We start from the raw sequence: 20,852 nt of genomic DNA, 5'->3' as shown, positions 1-20,852 counted from the left end.
TTCAGTTCTGCAATTGTGTTTTTAATAAGATTATTGATTTTTTTTTACCCCCATACTCTCTTTTTATAATGGCTTGTTCTCTGCTGCAACCCCCCCTGAAGAAGCTGTCAGGCATCCCCCGGTTTCGGGGAAGCCCACCCCACTTCTGACGTTATCTGTGTGAGTATTTCTATCACTGTCACAGCAATGACACTTGTTAATGTGCAGAGCTGAGCAGTGCAACTCAAGGCTGTTTTTTAGCTGAACTGGAATCATCGGTTCAATAGACGGCGAACAAGAAAACAAAGAAAATAAAAGCAATACACGTCCCAACACATGAAATAAGAATTAAACTAATAAAGGAGTACTAACTAGTTCATTCATAAATAGAGCCTGCAGCTGTTACCACGAAAGCAATCAAAGTTGTGTGTGTGTGTGTGTGTGTGTGTGTGTGTGTGTGTGTGTGTGTGTGTGTGTGTGTGTGTGTGTGTGTGTGTGTGTGTGTGTGTGTGTGTGTGTGTGTGTGTCTGACCTTTGCAGTAGTCTGCAGGATCCTCCTGCTCCTCATCATCGGAGCCCAGGATCTCCTCCTCCGGCTCCGGGGGCCCTGCCGGCTCAGGGGGAGGTGGAGGGGGTGGCGGGGGAGGAGGGGCGCTCACCGGGGATTTCTGCTGGGTCTCAGGCCTGTGGAAACACAGCGGCAGGACAAGAAGTTCAACCTCTCATCAGAGCGGGTCATTTTCACCTTTTTGTTTTTTTGTTTTTTTTTTTTTTTGGTGTGTTTTTCAAGGTGTGACTCACAGCAAAGGCAGGTCGGAGTGCAGGTGACTCACATCAAAATAACACCGAGTGACATTTTCATACATAGAAATGTCAGCTTAAAGTGGTCAGCGCTGCAGGTTCATGGAACCTTTCACATTTTCTGGAAAAACTCAGGAAGTGACGTATTTTTTACTGTTTTATACAAATAAAGCTAAATCTGCAGGTGGCATGCACATGAACAGTCAGCGATGGAGTGTTATTTATCAAATAAAAATGGATTATAGCGGGGCAAACAAAATGAGAGAATTAGACTCGGAACGTGAAAATTAAACCATGAAAAATTAGGTTTCTCACACACCAATAAAGCCCAAGTAAATGATTTTTGGTTTGGGATTTTATGCAAGTGAACGGCCAAGAATATGCACAAAACAAGACTTTTCAATTTTAAAAACATACATATGCTAGTAATGACTCAATATCTTAGTTGACAGCTTTAATGCAGTACAGTACTTTATATTTAAACTTGAAGCATCATTATGGTACAGAGGTTCACTTGATCAAAGCTAAATAAATGATATTAATCTATCAAAACTATGCAAAGAAAAAGCAAGCGAATGCAGGTATGATAAAGTTATGTTGCCATTAAACCGAATGATTATAAACAGCAATCCAGAGCAGAAAGAGCTGCATATGTTTGACGGTAGAATACTATTTTTAAATCTGAGAGACAGTCAGGTGGAGCCAATCCACTCCCACCCAACACCTCAGACATGAATCAGCTCCTAACAAACCTGAAAGCCAAGAAGAAATGATATTTTCATAGAAGTGTGCTACCTTGTGGTCGATGGATTACACCAACTTTTCAGAGTCTCTGGTCAGTCCTGACCTTTGCACCCTCCTTTCTCTTTTTTTTCGAAAACTGAATTGAATCTATGAAAGCTGAACTACTCAACCTGCTGCAGAGCACAGCCAGCCTCTTCCTCCTGACCTGGCTGCATCCTGAGCATCGAGCCGCCACTTTTATCCAGGGCAACGCACAGTGATTCATCGAGTAAAGGAGTGTGTCTTCTGCATGAAGAAACTGCCACACGAAGCTATTTGTGGAGAGTTTGGGAACATCCCTGTGATATTTCCTGTGTTCAGATGGTCCCAACGGCAACATTTTCTGCTGGTTTTGTAATTTAATATAACACTCAGACAATAATGGAGGTGGGTATATGCACTTGTGTTCAAATGAACACAATCAAAAGCACAAAACAACGACCATCATAATCTAAAAAACAAAGAAATCAAATTTCTGTAAATGAAGACTCCTGTAGCGATTGCAGCAATTAAAGGACAAGGTTATGTGATTCAGTTTATCAACTAGAATAAACCTAAAGAAGCAGATTCCTGTGACCGCAGGAGGAAGAGGTGGGTGAACGGATTATTTACAGCATTTTCATCCAAGTGATTAAAGTGTCAAATACACATTTCTTTGGCAGGAAGTAAATAGACAAAGTCTTTTTATGTCTTAGCCAAACCGGTTCTTTGTTCAACACCTACCATGCAGGTTGCATGCTTCAATAGTCAATTTATTGCTGTCAAACACTCCCTTTGCTGCTCTTACTATTAGCCTGAAGTACTGTTTGATGTAAAGATGTGAGCAAATAGGATGACGTACTGTAAGTACATATACTTTTGGCTTAACTTCAAGCTGAGGAAACTCTTATTTTTAGCTTCTTAATACTCATTTGTTATTTTGGGGGTGCTCAGGTGGGCTTCTCAAGCTTTCTTACTGAGGTCTGTCAGTCTGCTAAGGCCAAAAAATAAATAAAAAAAATAGTATTAAAGTGATGACAGAGAAGGCTGACAAGGTAAACGAAGAGTTGAAAATACAGAAGGTCTTGAAGAACCAGGGTGAGCAGCAGATTTAGGTGATCATTCACAGAATTTTTGCTTCAAATAACCCCTTATATATAGTTTTCACACTTTATATAATGGAATTAATTGGCCATAGCCCTAATATATTTTCCTACTTTGTTCCACAACCCCAAAAACTGGTGTTTCAAACATGCAGTGTACAGACATATAGATAAATATGAATGTGCATGAATAAAAAAATGATTTACAATCATCAGTAGAGAGAAAAAAAGCTGATTTTCTTAAGATAACTTTATGTTTCAACAAAAGAACTTAGTTGAAGAAAAAAAGGAGAAAGGTCAACAAAAATCCTGCCGAGTTCTTCACCTCAAACTCCCAGCAAGATGATCAAATGCTAAAATTAAGATGAAAACCAAACAAACACACAGAGCCAGGGCTGGAGAGCTGTTATGAAAACGCGGTCACAGGCACAGACACATGATGGAGCCTCTCGGTGCGTTGCCATGGCAACTCCAGAGCAAGGGGGGGGGGGGACACTCTGGGACGCAAAGTGTTAATGTGTTAAGGCCTAACACGCAACACACAACAGACAACACACACAAACACACACACACACTGCAGAAGCTAAAGGTGGCGGATAACTTGGCTTTGAGATTTCATTGCTTTTTTTTTTTTTTTTTTTTTACAACTGGTCCGCAGAGAGAAGCGGGGATTGCGTCCTTGCAGCAGGATGCTCCTTCCTCAGCAGAGCAGTCGTGTCGTACATCACGTCTTTAAGCTCCGTGCTTTTACAGCGGCTCATCTCGCCACTGCATGTCTGAACACTCAGCTCCCCCCCAACCCACACAACCCCTCCCTGTAACTTTCTGGACCTGAGCCCAGCAGTAAAAACATTAGCACTGCACAGACCCCACCTTCTGAAAGGTGAGCGGAGGAGAAGACGGCGAGAGAAAGAGACCGATCTGCGACTGGGACGAGATAGAGATGGAAGGAAAACATACAGGTGGGGAGGAGAGAACAGAGGGCAGAGAAAAGCATCATGAGATGAAGCTAAAGAGACAAAAAAAAACAGAGACAAGAACGCTGGAGACAAAATAGCTGAAAATGCAGACATAGATACAGCAGGTGACAGAGGAGAAAGAGAAATCGAGGTTTAAAGAGAAACCAGCAACAGATTTAATCCAGAGAGAAGAAAGTCAGAAGAAAACCGAGACATGAACAGAGAAACCAGAAGGCGAAGGAGCCTGTCCAGAGGTGAGAGAAACACTTTGCACTGCACTGCACTCCACCTTGCATTAGCCTGAAAAACAGGTGGCGGCGGTGGAGAAAGCAATCTTGCTGAGCAAGTGGAAAACACCAGAGCTGAGGATGTCAACAAGCTCGCTTTCCAGCTGCAAAACACAACAGAGCACTCAGATAACTGAGCTCCACAGTCTTCAAACACACACTATCGCACCGCAGCCAGAATACCAGTCAGTGTGTTTACATTTCATCCCTGGTTTGTAATCTGGTTTCCTCCCACAGTTCAGAATCACGCTTCTGAGGTGAACTGGTGAGTTCCTCTGAGTTTTTCCTGTGATTGAGCTGACCAGGGCGTAACCTGCCGTCGCCCGTCGTCGGCTGGGATTGGCTGCAGAGCGCAGGACTCCAGGTCAGGCGAGGCTGTGGAAGATGGATGCAGGGGGATACCGAGCCTCTGATACACTGGAGCTCCTGTTTAATATTTCATTCAGTCATTCTCCATTGTGTCTCCGAACCTAATACACAAGGATTTCTTTTGTCATCATGACAAATGAAAACAAATCTCATGTTTATTAGCTGAATGCTACTTATCTGAGAGACACTGTTGGAATTAAAAAAAACAAAAATAAAGTTCATGTAATTATCACCTGACAATGACAAGCCAGAGCAGTGGTTTTGAGTCTGGCAATACACACAATAGCATATACTTTAAACATGCCAATACACATATTATTTGTTGTAGACTTTGCATGAAATTAAGACTGTGATTCTTTTTTACTTAGTAAACATTAGTAACATTAAAATTGAGTTAATTCCAATCCACATGAACACAATATTCTGAATTGTTGTAATTGATAATGTGAATGAGTGACTTCATTACGTGTTAGATCCGCCAGTGTTCAGAGGTTCTTGTCTTTAAATCAAGTGTGACAAGCACCGCACGCTGCTTAAAGGAGCACTAATCAATTCACGGCACTAATTTGAAGTAATTGTCACTCTAGGAGCAATGATTCGCTTCTCAACCAGTGACTCTACCGCTACCTTGCTCACAAATAGTGTCTGCAGTGTCTGTTTCTTGCCACTGAGACAAAAAGACATTTACAGTTTCAGTGCTTTCCAAACTCAGATTCGCCCGTTTGAATAGCTGAAATCGGCTCTGATCATACACAGCTGCTCACACACTGCAGTCAGGCAACGTGATCACACACACACACGCAAACACACCCTTCTCATCCTAAAAACGAGGATAAGTCTGCAGCATCCTGATGATGAGCATACATCCTCTACATCCTCCAACATGCGCCTTTAGGAAATCGCTTACTTTGATACACCAGATACTGGAAATGTTATGAATGTGATGAGGATTTAAACCGGATGTTTAATACACACTTCAGCAGAATCCATGCATATTTTCCAGAAACCCACTTGCAGAGCGGGCGACGTTGTGCCTGCAGAGAACAAGTTCTGTCAGGAGTCCCTCAGCCTCGTAACCTTGAACTGTAAATAACCACAGAGAATGTGTCGTCCAACCCTCGACATGCCCAAACGGCCTCTTTCAGCCCTCAACCACGTGTGTGTCTACAAACAAACGTGAAATCACACCGACACACACCGGACCTATTCTCAGTCTCAGCGTTTCCATCTCACACCCTGCGATGGCATCTACTGCCCTCCTGTTAAAAAAATCTACAACCCAGCATGCTGTTCCGCAGCTGGCAGGTTGCATCGGATACTATCTGACACAAAAGGAAAATACTTTTCATCTGGTGTTCAGGACGAGTTTCAGCCTGAAGAGTTTGGCTTGATGCGAAAGTCTAATGTCCAACCTCCATTGTTCCAGTCACCCTGACTGCAATGTGTGCAATATATCTGATTAATGCAGGATCAAGAACAACAACGTAAAATCACTTCATTTGACAAAATCCACAGGGAGGCGATGGAAACCGAGATGCCACCAAATAGTCAACTGTGACCCGATTATTAAGCAATCGTTCCTGCTGGTAGATTTCTCGTCACGCTTTGTAAACGTGTCTGAGCAGATTTACTGATGACAAATTGCAGATTTGACGCAACAGGACTGAAAATGCCGTCATCATAGAGGTTAACTAATTTCTAGATTCCCCCTCAAAGCAAAGATCGATGCTGATGTGAATACGACTTCTATTTCACCGTCTCATCAACAAATGCACTTTTTATTGTGACACTTCTCGATCACCACGCAGGCTCCCACATTGAGATTTCCACTTCAGAAACGCCTCATCAGAGCTGCTGCAGCTACACGTCTGATCCATCACAACCCCTTTACCGTCAGTCAAATCTTTGTGCTTTCCCATGTTTCCGGTTTAAATCACATCGAATCCGAGGAAACCATGTGCACTTGCTACTCAACATATCAAACTCACTCACAGGCGCCACGACAGATCCTAGCAGCGTTTGTGACTGTACCGTTTGTGAGCACGATGCCAAGTTACTCTGTGCAAGTTAGCCTCACATCCTCTGCCACTGTAAGAAGTTATCAGTAAACTCAGGTGAGGATGATTTTACTCTGGTATTTTAGATTATTCTACAGTATGTCATCAAATGTAAAAAAATGAAAATATAAAGCAGGATAATACGAGGAATACTTTGGTACAGTACAAGAAAAGCTCAATTAGTAGGGTGGGTGAACAGATGGGACATGCTCCCCCCCCTATCTAGATAGAGACAAAACCATCCACAAATCAATGCTTATTGTAAGGAAAATCCAAGAACAATATACAGTAAAAGTTCTTTGCTACTTCCTCTATTCATGATGAAATGCGAGCATTTACTTCGCATTCGGCTCGTCCTCTCAGGTGAGTCATCAGTTTGAGCTCTGATCCGGCTGATTCACAGACATTCCCATTATCACAGCAGATAATCAGTCACTGCCGCATTGAAAGCGTCTTTCCTGGATTCATCCCGCTCAGGGAGACACATGCATTTTCAATTTGTTTTTACTGCGTGTGAAAGTTTAAGGTGATTTCCACAGATGTTTTAAAGACACAGTAAAGGTTTCTGTGGGTTTTGGTCAACGCGCTCTGAGAGAGCGTCACTTGATGGTTATTTGAAGTTGTCAGGATCAAAATCAACCCTGTTTGCTCTCATTTTTACATGAATGAACACAATTGAAACTAAGTGGGATCATTTTGTATAAAATACTTTCATTGGTACATCATGTAATATCTAATGCGAACAGTTTTTCTACTTTAACTAAAGTGAAAACGCAAAGGAAGGACCTTTCAAATAATTACAGTTACTACTAGAAGAACAACACTTTATATACTCTTCATAGAGTGTAATTATTTTCAAACATTTTTCATTATTTACATCACATATTGATTCTACAGAATATTACCAACATTTATATTATATTACATTATTAAAGCTGAAGCTGTGGCACAAACCCAGTGCTACTTGCTACAACTTTATTGCAATTTATACATAAATATAAATATATATACAGTCGGTTAATTTTGCTCGATGAATGCTTTTCACGTAGTGATATTTCAAACATATGTTCATTTTTAAGACAGTATTTCTTTTATGTTTTAGTTCTTCATCCCACATGCAGTCAGACTAGATGGTGATATATTAAGCGATAAATCTGCCCTGAACCTGCTTTAGAAGGGCAGCTGACATACAAGAAAACGAGCCAAGTCCACAGTGACTTTATGTGGCTGTAGGCAGCCAAATAGACACTCGAACCAAAAGAACAACTGAAGGAATAGCTGTCAGTGTCAACCTCTGACATAAAGTTACTGTCTGGAACTAGTAACCCAGTGGGGTCATTTGGAATGATTCACCCCTGCAGACTTTATAACTTCTTGTAGAAAAACTCCCAAAAAACAAGTGGAACTTACTGAACACTGAACATTTTCCAAAGTTTTATTGAAGACCCTTTAGTCAATTCAATGGGCTGAGCAGAGAAGACAGTGTGGAGAGCATTTGCTTTAGTGATCTCTGTATGAGAAGCTTGGCTTCGGACTGATTGGGTCTAAAGTTAGCAGGCCTGACTTCAGTGGCATGCCCCGCTGCTAATGACGGAGTCACAGTGCACCGTGAACGCGCCGCCGACCGCCGAGGAGTCGGGCTCCACAGCCGACCGCTCCGGAGTTCAAACTTGATGACTCATCCTGAAACACATCGCATTATCACCAAGGTAACAGGTATTCCTTAGCAACAAGAGCATCGTCCTCCACTCTCAATGTTAAGGCGTGGGTTTTTAGACCGCGGGTGTCCTTCGGCTCTGATTATCCATTCCGATGGTGGCGTGTCTACTTCTGATTGATTCATCGTTTATCGCTCCCTCTCTGCATCTCGGCCCGTGTTGGCAAGACAGCTGACTCACTCTCTCCTCTCTCTTCCTCCGGAGGATTTGTCTGTGTGCAGAACTCAGATCTCACCGCTATTTTCAGGACGCAGCCTGACGTCACCGGCTGCAAAGCCCCCACATCGCAATCTAAAGCTGCACATTGTGGCTTTTGCAAGATCCAGTTTCATCCTACCAGGCAACCTTTGAATACTGTAAAATGCATTAAAAGATGTGGACTTAGTCTGAGACTTTTAGAGCAATTTTAAGTGCAAATGAGGTGAGCCGAGGCGACGGGAAGCACAAAGCAGGATGATGCAGATCTGCTGGATTGTGTAAATGAATGGTGGGATGATGTCAAAATGTTAAATACATTTTTTTGTTCTGTAGCTGCATGAAACCTGCATTGTGCTGCCTGTCCACCTCCAGCCGATCCCCTGAGCGACTGTAATAGCTAAATTTCCCTCACAGGGATCAATAAAGTGTCTTTGCAAACACGCCAGTAAGCTCTGCTAAAGTTTCAACGGTAGACCAGCCAGTTTACTGAATCTGCGCACCTTAGAGCAGCCAAATGTGTTTCATCAGCAGTCACATACACACACTGCAAGACGCTCATTTTGCTACACTGTACATCATACTAGGTTAAAACATCAAGAAAAATGCTTTAACTTGCAAGTTCAGTTGAAATCATAACTTGTTTCCAACAACAGCTGGCTGCAGCCTTGCCCGGCGGTATGTTTCTTCCAGCGTCCTAGAAGTAAAAACAAGGCTCATGGCTAAATTGGCCTGTGTCACACCAGTTTATAGATACTGAATTGATTTTTGCTGTAACTCCCCACGGGCAGCGAATGGATTCAAAAAGCACACACATCACTGCACTCTGGAGCAGATACAGTACGCAGTATGAAGCACAGCGTACAGACACAGCATCCAGATCCAGAGGAGCCCCGTGGCATGCACGCACAGTCCTGCTGGTGCACTGAAATAAACTTGCAACAGCCAGGCACATCTGCGACTGCACGGAAAACGCTACGAATTAGAATAAAATTTGCATTCCCAACCAGGAACACTGCACCACATGGCTAGTGGGGTGGCATGTGGGCGCACAACCAGGAATTCAAGTGACACGGCTGCAAACCCGGGAGGATCGGTCCTCTTATATCTAATCCGCGTCCTCAAATGCACAAAAAAAAAAAAGGTGCAGATCAAAACAATAACTTTCACATATCTTTGCATTATGTTCCACTTCACTCAGCACAGAAGCAATCAGCTCTCTAATCTTTCACCCAGTGCCACGGGGTATCCGCTGGATTGCACAGTGCACGTATACATCACGCCGAGAACTCCTCTTCCTCGCGCTATAGTGCACCCATTCACTGCCTTCTGTATTTATACATTCCAACGACGTCAGTCGGCCACAAAGCCCCATATTGTCGACGTTACATCCGCCCACAGCGAGAAGGGCCATCACATGAGGCCATGTGCGTGCTGCTAACACGCCGATATAAATATTTTGTAGGCAGCCTGTGATCCTCTTTTCAAGAGAATTCTCTGATCTGCATAATCTGTGGGGTAAAGCGTTGTGCACATCCATCCATCCATCCATCCATCCATCCATCCATCCATCCATCACCAACTGGCCTGATAATGACTGGAAACAAAATCTGCTAATATGTATGAATGCATTTGTTAAACAATTTAGTTCACACTGTATGCCAGCCATGAAATGACAAACAAATCATTCATAAACAATCAAAAAAATGAAATATTCCTGATTCAATATGATACACATATCAACACACATGTCAAGTTTATCCAAAACTATGACAGTTATCCAACAACATTATTAAGTAAAATATACGTCAGTCCAAGCTGGAAATACTGGCTGAATCAATTATCAACTGCTAAATTACATAAAAGAAGTAATTAGATCATGGAGAGATTGTTGAGAAAAACACCCGACTTTAAAGCAGCTATTTACCTTTAACATTATATAATCTATTTGAAAAAGATTAGCCCATGAAATGACAAAATAGCTTCAGATCCTTCAAATCCCAATTTCCCTCAGGTTATTCTAACTCTAAATCTGTAAACGAGACAAAATAGTAAAACAATTTGGCTTTTTTGTGAAATATACTAAATTATACACTGGGATTTATTCTAAACAACTAAAAATGGAGCTTCGCTTTTAAAAACAATTTACCACGAGTTAACTGGTGTGGTCTACTGTCACCACTGATGATTCAATGTCTTTATTTACATGAACAGTTTACGTGTCTCCTGGCAAAATGCAATTCTGTGTATCAGTAACAAATGAGCCAAGCTGATATTGAGCTGCTGCTCAGCCCTCCCCTGGGGATTCATTGATAACAAAGGCCCGATTTCCAGCAAGGTAACATCAATCCTGAAAACTAACACAGCGTTATGAGTTTTCATGTGAAGGCTCTAAATCACTTCTCATAATCACCGCCAATCAAAGAGGATGTCGCCACTAATGAGACGTATACAGTAGAGCCTCCTTCAAGAGAAAAATATTAATATATAGGCATAACATGGACCTGTCATTCCACCACGCAGCACAAATACACATGAGTTCAGTTGTGTTTTTTTGGGTTAGTGTGACATTCATCCTGGTATTTAATCGAATCCCAGTTATTGTTGTCTGAATTCACAATCACTTCAAACGACTCTGGATTTCTTTATCTTCCATCAAAAATTAAGGACAATCACGTGACTTGAATTTAAACACCTTGTCTGAGAAATGAAGGTGAGATTTCTGTGTTTAAATTAAATCCATCCTGAGAGTGGAAACATGAAAATGTACAAATGGAAATAAAAATCAAACCCAACTTTTTAGGCAAGCACAGAGATTTGATTCAAAATTTGGATTTAAATGGACTGAGACAAAACTACACCTGAACTGTGGGTTTTATCATTTAAACATTTTTATCATTTTTCTATAGGTATATGTCTCAGGTCTATGAAATTACTGAAAAAAAAAGGTTTGGAATTATATTTATATTTCCCATTCTGACCGACAGCGACTTACTTTGTAAGCTGTAAAACTTGCTGAAATATACCAACGCTAACCCTCATGTCTTAACATTTTTTTGGGGGGTAGAGTTTTATTAATGCATCAATGTAAATGGTCCCAGTTCCACATGGACGATCTGCTCCGTTTGCACTGATCCTCTTTGTCTTCACGTTATTACCCCTGTCAGTCTGATACCACGGCTCTCCATCTCTGCCCGTCAGTCACCCCCTCCTCTCCTTCTGGTTTGGAATAAATCATTTTGGATTTTTGGACCTTCCACATGTGCTAACAAAGATCAAAGTGCACTAAAATGACTATTTAGTCCATTATTCCTGTCAGTCTAACAAGACTCGGTCACTCTGTTCCTCATTCTCTTTACCAAATGATCCCAATGACAGCAACCAGTGAAATCACCATAAAACCATCAGTTCCATCGTTTCTTGCCGCAATCTGCTTCTACCTGAGACGAAGGGCCCGGTGGCGCAGACGGAGCACGCACAAAGCCAGACCCCACTTCTTCTTCGCAGCCATGCACAAGAGGTTTAACTCCAGAGGACAGACGAGAGAAAAAGGACGGCCGTACGGCGGACGCCGCTCCTGCTATCCTGCAGAGCGAGGAAGCGAGGACAAGACGGGTCCAGCCCAGAATTCCAGCAGCAGTCACATGGACAAGTGACACCCACCTGCTAGGCTTCCCGCTCTGTGCAGATATGACTGCATGAAGATATACAGGCAACCAAACATCGAGCTTGAGCAATATTTCAACCCCCATCAACACAACCGACGCTCAGTCCAAGCAGTAACTTCTTGTTGTCAAAACTTCTCCTGAAATTTGAAATTTAAACAAGGGAAAAACCTCCCACGATTTGTAAAACATTTACTTAAAACACAAAACTCAACAAATAGATGCACACAAACGGCATCCGTACAGGCCAGAAACTCAACTCCCATTAGTGCACTTTCTATCTGCATGATCATTAAAACAAATGAAAATATATTCTGCAATATCAATTAAGCTTGAGGGCAACATGATTTCTAAAAATACTTTATAATAAGTAGCTGAATATCAGCTCATTACCATATCAGTGTCTGGACTCTACATATTGCTGTTACAACCCAGTGAGACTTGGGCCTCCAGTTTCCCAGCAGAGCAGGATGGTGGTGAAAAAAAATGGAGCTAATTAAAAATAATGATGTGAGTGGTTTGTCTTTTTTATAAAATAAAATCAACTATCGTTATCACTAACCTAGTTTTCATTTAGTAACACACTGATTGGTGTACATCAGGGACAAAAAAACCTTAAATTTTAAGAAACGGTGTGTGTAGGTCCTCAGTCACTGATTGATTGCCTTTTCATATTCTTGATTTCTTCAATGAAAACACAACTTCAGAACCGATTTGTTTCAATTTGGGCTTGAAGTCTTGTCTCCATCTTGTATTTGCATATTATAAGAGTGACTGTGGAATTTAGTCATGCTACCAGCCGCACCACACTGCGTCTGACGGTATCTGCGGCACCAGGGATGACTTGAGTTTCATTTAGGATCCTGTTTCTGGTCGTCAAGACACTTGGTTTCATGAGGCTTTCGCTGCAGCATCTCGTTCAGAGTTGCCGCTGGTAGTTTATGTCGGCTTTAGATGCTCAGTGGAAATTATGGGACAGACGCACTGAAACATTAGACCCCGTTCACACTGGCACAGACATTTTATGACATGAACAAAGTTCAAAAGTGATCCATACACAGATTATACATTTTAGCTCATTAGGTTCTATTTGTGTGGATGTGACATTCTTGGTATTTCCATGATCAATTCCAGGAAACAACTCTGCTGGCAGATCATTTACATTTACTTGAAAGTCATCATCCAGTCTTCACTAGAAACACATTTGTGAAAATGTAGAAGTCTTAATTAAGGTCTGGAAATTCCGGTCATCTCATGCAAAAGAAATCATGACGATATCTTTAATCCTCGGTCTTGTGTCTGACAGTGAGATTGGTTCATGAAAGGCCAATGTCAGAATCCCAAGACCACAGACTGAGAAATATCTTAGAAACAGTAATTATTTCATGACAGTGTTAGAAATTTCATGAACACTTCTTACTGCACCGCACAGTCTGACTGCTGCTGCGACTTATACTAACAAGCCATAGAGAAGGACATGATGATCAAACAACAACAATGTCCAATATGTCTTGTTTGGTGACGTCTTACCTGCAGCAGCAGGTCTGTTCAGACTGATCTGGGCCAGAGCCGGTCACGTTTCAATGCACAGAATTACTGACATGTTTTCACTGACTTACTCTGACAACATGGCTTCAGCAGTTTTTTGTCTCAGCGTTGCATTTTGACTGCTCCTCTTTCAAACTGGTTGTATCAGTGTACAATATACTAACAATTCCTTTTTTTGAACATTCTTAGATAATATCTTGGAATTTTTGGTCATTTTTAGGTATTGCAAAAAAAGACTGGACAGCTTTGGTCCGTGGACCGTATATCTGACCCCCTCCAAACACTGCATTCACGGTTCCAAATATAAAGCCTTCAAGCCAACTTTGACACCATCGGCTGACCCACAGTGTAGAATATTTTGGAAAACGAAGGTTAAATGTGAGCACAAAACATCAGAATCAGTTCTGATGTGCCATTTAAGAAGCGTTTTCACGTTGCCGAGAGTTTTGTTGACAAGTATATATAATGGTCTGCAACTTACAGCGTAGCCATAGCTGTTGATAAAGCTCCTGTAACTGTGTTAAATTAGTATTTGAGTCAGAAAACTTTCTTTTTAGCAGATTTTTTTCAGGACTCTACAACCTTTGACATTAATTTCCAACTCAGCTCAGTTCATTTTCTCTTTAAGTCGCATTAATCAGTTAGACAAGCTAAATGCTGATGAGTTTAGAATCCACAGTGATAAATTTATAACTTCTAATCCAGCAACAGCTGATCGGAGAAAGGCCACACATCTTTGACGTGCAGTTATTAATATCTTGCAAAGGATAACAGTTAAACCAGACGGGATCTTGGAGATTCAGATGTGATCATTGGTCGGATGCTGCATTAGTGTTTGATACAGGGCCATCAAACCGATGGTATGAGCTGCTGCTGCTTGATCACTGGAGCTGAACCTGAGGCCTGGATGTCAGCACAGCAGGTCGAGCTGGTGTGTTGAGGCACTTTAGTGGGTCTCAAGCTCAATATACTCCTCCTACTCACACGCACGCACTCACACACACACACACACACACACGACCATCCTGCAGGAAGGGAGACAACAGCTGAACACTGTTCTCAGACACAACAAATGAATACTGTTCACAGTTATGCAGCAGATGGGTGACTCAGTTCTACGGAGCTCTGAGGAAGGGGTAATGTGTGTGGACATGCAGGGGTTGATGTGTTTGCTTGTGTGTGAGTGTGTGTGTGTGTGTGCAGGTTTTAGGGTAGCAGGAGATTAAAAACGGAGACGGGAAAGTGGTTCCTTCAAAGGAAGACATTTTATCTTCTGACCCGGACATGCATATGCAAAGCGGCACAAAAAGAAGAAGAAGAAAAAAAAGAACACACGTCTCCCACCGCACACAGACACAAACAGGCCATTATCATTCCAGTGTTTCCACGCTGCAGCATCAGTCGAGATTAGTCCCCCGGTGACCCAGCATTACCCAACACACTGCGCAAGCCTGCAGAGAGCCATCTATCTTCCCTCTCCATCTTCCCTCACTTTCCCTCCCATCCTCTCCTTCCCCTCCACGCCTTTTCTTTTTAATCCCCGTCTATCCAAGGCCGTCTCCTGAGGTTTCCGCTGTCCTTTCCTCTCCTTTGGTCTCCGTCTGTATGAAGCCATTCCCCTTTTTCCCAGCATTCCTACCACAGCTCTATCATCCTTCCCAGCTCCTCTGTGGGGATCATCTGTCTCCGAGGGCTATCGTCGTACCACCTTCCTCTGCTCCTCCTCCCAAAAAAAAAAAAAAAAATCTGAAACCTCCCCTCCTCCTTCATTTCTCGGTTTCTGCTGAGTATGACTTGCACCGTCGTGGCATTAAAGTGGACTCCAGGAAGGCTAATATGCTGATGGCAGATAGCTGTGAACTAATGAGAGAGAAAGGCCCTGGCTGCATGCTAACCATCTTCACTGCAGCTAAAGTTATTATACAGTATGATTGGGGGTCGAACAAGAACGCACTCCTGCTTGTTTTTTTTGTTTTTTTTCTTTTTCTCCAGAAAATTCCTGTTGCATAATAGGCATACAGTGAACCTCATCCCTGAGAGCACAGCTGGTGGCTAATAACACACAACTAATGCAATCATGTGACATTATGGATATCAGAAAAGCTCATGGTGCATAATTAGTTTGCCTTGGAAATAGGTAACATGTGCAACTGTAAACAAACAAATCAGTTTTATCGGTAAGCCGCAACCTCGACATCGTTAGACAAAAGCATGTAATTCACAGTATTACTAACAAAATAAATAAGAAAGACAAGTTTCAATGGGGAATTTAAAGAATTTGAAAAAGAGGAGATGGTTAAATGTTGGAAAGAGAGGAGGCAGGAAGAGAGCGAGCGATATGAAATGACCGATTAAAGTGGCGTGCAGGAAAGGCTGGAATGTTGGATGTGTAAACACAGCAAGTCAGCAGGAACTGGACGCAGGATCTACAGCAACTACAAGCAAAGTGAGAAGAAACCTCGCTGCTCATCGTCTGGACCTTATGGCAAAGTGCTTGCTTTTCCCATCCGAGTCAATAGAATTTCAGTAACACTTTGCTCAAATCTTTCACTACAATCAAGTGAATGTTTTCAGAAATAAAAATGCTTTATATCAGGAATTAAGATCAACAGTTAGGTTCTATCAATATGAAATGACTCTTTCAAGATATGTTCAACCTTTTTGGGGAGAATTGTTGAAGGACTTTTCCTTCTCAAACAGAAAGTTTTGAGATTCCACAACTTTTCTCACCCTTCATCAACGTCTGCACCTTCAGTATCGATATCTGTTAACGCCAAAGGCTTTGATCCTGCGCTTCAACTCTCAACAAGCCTCTAGGAGTTCAAACAAATACAAAAAGGAGAATTTCAGGAATGTCAGTATAAAGAGGGAAAGAAAAAAGTAAGCACAAAAGTAAACATTTAAGTTAAAAAAAGAGCCAAAAAAAGAACAAATTACAAATACTGACTTACTTGGCATTTTTGTTTATAAAACAGGGTAGCATTCTACCTGCACTTTGCCATCACAAACACAGGCTCAGCATTGTTCTTTATATCAAAATTGAGACTGATGATAAAATTAAATGAGAGTTCTCAAATAGTAATAATAATTTGAGTTTTATTGCATCACAGTCAAAAGTATGTTCTCATCTATTCTCACGCATATGCTGATACCTCGCGCGACCTTTGACCACAGATTACACACGCTGACACCACAGTCCCATTGAGACGGTCTCGGCAGATCAAATGCCCGGGTTTGGATCACATGACCCCGCCATGGGGATGTTGCCATAGCGATTGACACACTAATCGTGAGGTGTCTTGTTCCTGGGCGCTGGATGTTGGACTCAGTGATTCTTATTACTGATTAACCTCACAGGATTTCAATGGAAATTCCCAGCGCTGCTCCGCGGCGACACGGCTGTGCAGGCAGGTTGGGCTAGTTTGTGGTGGTTGAAAATTTCATGGCAGTTTCGACAACACAGACCCACAGAGCGTTTTATTTACCATTTCTACATCAGTGAAAGCCTTCAGGAGGGATAGGGGAATCTACTTCATCTGTCCCCCCCTAAAAAAAAAAAACAGGTAGGAAGAGAGAAAGTAATAGCAATCCTCCTCCAGATGTGCGAAGTGGCTGTTGGCATGGCGGGATAATGGAGACCGGAACGCCAGACAGCCAGGGCACGCCGGCTAGCTTCCGAGCTAGCCCGCTGCCACGCTTCATTAGCTATTGTCATGCCGCGGAATAGCTGGGGCCGCTCATGCTTGTGTGTGTTTTTCTGCACACTGTGTGTGTCTGCAGCGATGTGGGTCAGACCAGAGAAGATGGTGGAGGCCATGTAGGCCAGTCGAAGCCACATTCACACGACGCGATGGCTGCTGGGCGCACATGGTCTGCTGCATGGATCGGGCTGGCCGAACAACTGGAGGCATCCTCTGCTCATCTATCTGTCCATTGTTTTTCCTTTCTCTTTACCTTTTCCTGAAGTTATATCTTGACCAGTTTAGCCTTTTTTTAAATTAGAAAGAAGATAAATATGACAAGGTTCTCTGGGATGAATGAAGGAATGACTGGATGGATGGATGGATGGATGGTTTGACTGACCAGTCTGGGAACCTGTATCAACCTAGCGTTAATACAAAAATCTTCCTCTTCTGGTTGGGGTTGTTACTCTTACATTTTTTGAGAGATGAAGATAAAAGATAAATATTTTTTTACTTGTGATCGATAGACTTCCAGAGCAGGAATAACACACACGGATGTAATGAAAATACTTCTATCAAGCCAAGAACTGCAGGGACTGAAATAGACGAAGACATCTCTCCAGATTGATTTGGTACTCACATCTCCAAACAGCGACAAAAGCAATATGAGCTACAAGTCGGCTTTTCTAGCAGCCCTGTACCCTCCTGAACCTTAGGGGGGGGAGGGGTGTCTTCATTTAACTTCTGTTTAATCCTCAAAGAAAGTCTCGGAAAAGTACATAAGCCCCTCTACCCAACAGCAACGGCTCTGGCCTAAAATGATGTGCTGCCTGTCACCCCTCACGAGAGGCTTTAAGCCGCTGATACGCAATGAGGATGTCACAACAATTAAACATACACACACGCACACGCACATGCACACAAAGTCGTTGTCCTCCATCCATCTTCAACTTGCCTCAAGTGCCAGGTTACACAACAGGGATCGTCTTCCTAATGCGAGTGCTCCACAAGAAACCTGTCACTGTGCCACTTCTTGCTCTTTTCAGCCCACGACACGTCCATCCATTTACTTCAACGCGCATCAAGTCCACTTTGCTTTGTTGTTGACAAACATGCCACTGCACATCCCAAATGAAGTACTCTAGAACTGTGTGTGTGTGTGTGTGTGTGTGTGTGTGTGTGTGTGTGTGTGTCTGTGTGTGTGTGCCTGGATGGTGTCTGGGGCCCAGATGGTGTTGTAGACAGAGAAACTGTGGTAACTGGTCTCAGAACACGAAGGCAATATGCATGCTGAAGTTTCATATTCAAACATAAACCATTAGGAGACGGAGAAATAGATCAAACTTCCACATCAGGTCATGCACTCATCCTTCGCACCAGACAGAGTAGACCTGGACAGGTCACCAGCAGACCACACAAACCACAATTTGAACCTATGAACAACTTATAGCCGACAGTAAACCCCAAATGTATGTTTTTGGAATGTGGGGAACAAATGCATGTACCATGAGGAACTGAAAACTCAACATCCCCTCAAGTCTGGACTTGAACTCTGGGAATTCTTCCTTTAGGATGTGAGTACAAATTACTGAACCATGTGACCCAACTTGTATCGCATTATGTGTAATTTCACCTTGGATTCAGTTCATTTGTCTTAATTGTCAGTAAATATGCTCACTAAAAAACTCATAAGAGCTTCAAACTTGGATTAAGAAGTCCATCATCGAAAAGAATCCCATTCACATGCATATAAAAAGGCCATAAGTATCATTCATGAAGTATTCAAAAACTTAATGTATGTCTTTGTGGGTGGTCGCATACATCGCTTGCATCTCCATAAGTACCATTTTTCTACCATTATTTTCCAAATCACTTTTTCTTCTGCTGCCAGCTTTTGCAGATGACGAGTAAAATTACATTTCTTTTTCTTAAATGAAAGAAAACTGTCCAGACCATGTGCCAAAATGTTCAGATTCCCTCCCTGATTCCTATTGCACAGTTCAGGGTGTGGAAGGATTGACAGTGCTTTCAACAAGCCTATATGAATCTCCAGACAATGAAATGAGGCATCATCTCACCGTATACAAATAAACCTGCTTGACTGAAGCTGGCGAGTTCCTGAGTGATCGATGCCTTTTGTATAGCGGTCATCTGAGTAGTTGCTAGAGTCAAAAAGGTTAGTCATGTGTGCACCAAGAGCGTAAGTCTTTGTTGTGACCTGTCATGCATCAGGGGACTGCTGCACTATTCTTAATTACAGGCAGACTGCTTTGGCCCAGACAATAGAAGATGGGAAGAAGAAGAAGCTGCATTGGTGACATCCAGTTGCTGAAAGTAGTTTTCATCCATGCACTCTTATTGGCTGTTTGAGTGTAAATCCGATGCCACTTCCGTTTTGCTCCAAATTAAACTTCACTTCATGGGTCCAGTGTAACGACTCCCTCCTCTGTGCCCAACTGTCCATGTATTAATGCCGAATACTGTAAGTGCCCATTCATTTTTGCTTTCAGTGTGCCCAGTGCGCTGTGCATTTCCATGTGCCAGTCTGGGGCCTGGCACTAGGTTGTGTGGATGGATGGCAGCTCGGCCTGATCGTACTTGGCACGGCATCAGTGGCTACCTGAGTCATCCAGTCTGCCTGCTCCTCACCCTCCAGCACCCGTCAAATTCAGCTCGTTCCACTCCTTTCTGCGCACCGAAATAGGAATGTGGGACTCTTCCAATTACATCTCAATGCTTATAGGGATAAACACAAAAAATAAACACAAACTACCCAACACTAAGGGGATGCAGACTTTCTAAATCAGGATCACCTCGGTGGCCAGTATCAGTTAAAATGCATTGTTCACTTTGATGTTAGGAGTCGGCAAGGGAACATCTAATTAAGAATAAATAATAAGAATTTTTTTTTTTTTTGTTAAAGGGCATAAACCTCTACTGAACAACAAGGGAGAGGAACAGCTTCAGAAACGCAGCTAGCCTTGAGCTTCATCCTTTGTTGTGATATATATGGCCATAACAAACTGAACGGGGCTATTATTTGTCTTTGCGTGTGTGCGTGTGTGTTGGAGTGTATTCCATTAGACAGTATGCCATGTGACTGATAATGCCTTATGACCTTGCTCGTCATGCTACGCATCGTTATTGGCCGTTTCGCAATATGTTTATACACTCCGACTTGGCCAGTTCCATAAACCTGAATGTGTTGTGTTTTGTTAAGAGCTGCCATTGTTCAGTGATGTTATGCCCTTAGGTGCGTCATGTGGCGAGCTGTTGTCTCGCACTGCTGCTGAGATGCGTTGCTGCTGCTGCTGCTGCTGCTGCTGCTGTCGGCCGTGTTAATGTTGACGTGTGTTGACACTCTTGCTGTGCAAGCTCTGTGCAGCATGTATGTGCGCATATGAATCCATTCTTGTTATTGTTGCCTCTGAAGACGATGCAGCTCCAGAAGGCAGCGCTGGCTCGAGCCAGAATTCGCATGAAGTTGTGTGAAAGGGATCGGGTTTTAAGTCGACGTGCGTGTACTGTACATGCTGCAATGTGTGTTTAGGGACGGATGCTCTCTTTCAGCAGCCACCTCTAATATTACAGCAGCACAAAAACAAATGAAGCACTGCATTTTTGCTCACTGCTGTGACCCAGACAATAGACAAAACCAGCTCAGGGTGCACAGACAAGAAACTGAGAGAAACAGGAGTCGAGACAAAACATGGAGGTGCAGAGGGG

General features: G+C 42.6%; 1 protein-coding gene across 7 annotated transcripts in view; it reads right to left on the bottom strand.

Annotated features, from left to right (window-relative positions):
• The window catches only part of srpk2 (SRSF protein kinase 2), a 58,330-nt gene that overhangs the window by 16,487 nt on the left and 20,991 nt on the right, over nucleotides 1-20,852 (bottom strand). For all 7 annotated transcript variants that reach the window (XM_030096913.1, XM_030096912.1, XM_030096917.1 and 4 more), the window contains one exon: nucleotides 512-663. In XM_030096913.1, the coding sequence (XP_029952773.1) occupies nucleotides 512-663 (152 nt within the window). The remainder of the gene's footprint in view (nucleotides 1-511; nucleotides 664-20,852) is intronic.

This window comes from Salarias fasciatus, chromosome 7, assembly GCF_902148845.1.
Source record: "Salarias fasciatus chromosome 7, fSalaFa1.1, whole genome shotgun sequence".
Lineage (NCBI taxonomy): Eukaryota > Metazoa > Chordata > Actinopteri > Blenniiformes > Blenniidae > Salarias > Salarias fasciatus.
This window is presented reverse-complemented; position numbering and strand designations above follow the sequence as displayed.